The sequence below is a fragment of the Silene latifolia genome, chromosome Y (genome assembly GCF_048544455.1).
Source record: "Silene latifolia isolate original U9 population chromosome Y, ASM4854445v1, whole genome shotgun sequence".
Lineage (NCBI taxonomy): Eukaryota > Viridiplantae > Streptophyta > Magnoliopsida > Caryophyllales > Caryophyllaceae > Silene > Silene latifolia.
Window position 1 is genome coordinate 344,284,507 of NC_133538.1, and position 1,722 is coordinate 344,286,228.

General features: G+C 37.6%; 1 protein-coding gene across 1 annotated transcript; it reads left to right on the forward strand.

Moving 5' to 3' along the window:
- Positions 1-629: 629 nt before the first annotated feature.
- Positions 630-1,004, forward strand: LOC141631538 (uncharacterized). The gene has a single exon (XM_074444197.1). It carries the CDS (start codon positions 630-632, stop codon positions 1,002-1,004), a length of 375 nt encoding a protein of 124 aa, XP_074300298.1.
- The last annotated feature ends 718 nt before the right edge of the window (positions 1,005-1,722 follow it).

Genomic DNA, 1,722 nt, shown 5'->3' on the forward strand with positions numbered 1-1,722 from the left:
CTAAACTGTGGAGTTATTTTGCATGGATGACTATAAAAGAAAGTGCACTTTGTCGATATGAGTAGTACTTTCAATCCCTTTAAGCATTAGTCATTTAAGCCAATCAATGGACCTTTTCAATTACCGTGGGGTGTTACAGCAACTAATAGAATATATAGAATAAAACAGTATGTGTATCAGTAAAAAGTTTTAAAAACTAAGACGCGACAAATATATTTATAGATACGCTAATTACTCAAATTACCAGATTACTCATCAAAATCAGTCTTCATTTATTGAATGCATAAGATAAAAATTTGAATAGTATATGAAACAGCAAAAACCTTGATTACTACTGGATATGTTATTCAAAGACTGAAACGCAACATATATATTACGGGATACGCTAATCAACTACGCAAAATAATATGAATATACAATAGGAAGGCTTTTGACTCTCTTCAATGGGAATTTGTTGCCAATATGCTCTTTGGTTTTGGCTTCCCTAAGCAATTTACTGATTGGGTTCTAGGTTGCATCCAAAGTCCTTGGTATTCTTTGAAACTCAAGGGTGAGTTGTCTAGGTTTTTTCAAGGAAAAGTGGGATCAGGCAAGGAGATCCTCTTTCTCCTTATTTATTTGTGCTAAGTATGGAAGTCCTTTCTCGATATCTTAGGAAACTTTGTGATCAATCTCTTGTCTCCAATCATCCTAACTGTTTAAGGCTCAATCTTAATTATCTTATCTTTGCTGATGACTTGATGATCTTTACTAGAGGGGATGTTCCCTCTATTGAAGCTGTTAAATTCATTCTTAATCAGTTTGCTGGGGTTTATGGTCTTCAGACAAATATTGAGAAGACCAACATTTATTTTGGTGGGGTTCATCCTGATGTGAAGGAGGCAATCTTAGCTGCTACTGGGTTTTCTGATGGCCAATTTCCCTTCAGATACCTAGGAGTCCCTTTATCCCCTTCTAGAATTTCTGTGACCATGTTTGATTCTCTAATTCTGAAGATTAAATAAGACATTCAGCACTGGTCCACTCATCTCCTTACCTATGCTAGTAGAGTACAATTTCTTACCTCTGTTGTTCTTGGTCTTGAAACCTTTTGGTGCTCTTGTATTTTCTTGCCTCAGGTTGGCCTGAAAAAGAAGCTTTGTAAAGATTTTTTCTAGGGCATTCCTTTTGAGGGTAAGAGAATGGTGTTTAAGAAATGGCAAGATATCTGCTTACCTTGGGATGCAGGAGGTTTCAACATTAAGGATCTTTCTACTTGGAATACTGCTCTGCTGTGTAGATGGATTCATCTTCTATCTCATGCTAATATGGGGAGTTGGGCTACCTGGCATCATTCTTATGTCCTGCAGCATCAGATTGTTTGGTCAGTACAGTCCCATGATAGTTTCTCTTCTAGCCTCAAGGGCATTCTGACTAAGAGAGATAGGCTGATTGCTCTTGCTAGCAATGTCACTAATGCTATATCTCTGCTGAATAGTTGGTACTCTCATGGAAAGTTCAGTGTTAACGTAGCCTATGGTTATCTGAGAGGTGCTATTTTCGCTGGCTGTAGGACTAAAGCTTTGGTTCATCCTTGAATTGCCCTAGTCACAGAATTATCTGTTCCCTTGCTATTTAGAAGCAGTTGGAAACTGTGGATAATCTGCAGCATCGAGAGTTTCATGTGGTGAACTGATGTTCACTTTGTGATGCAACTTTAGAGGACCACAATCATTTGTTCTT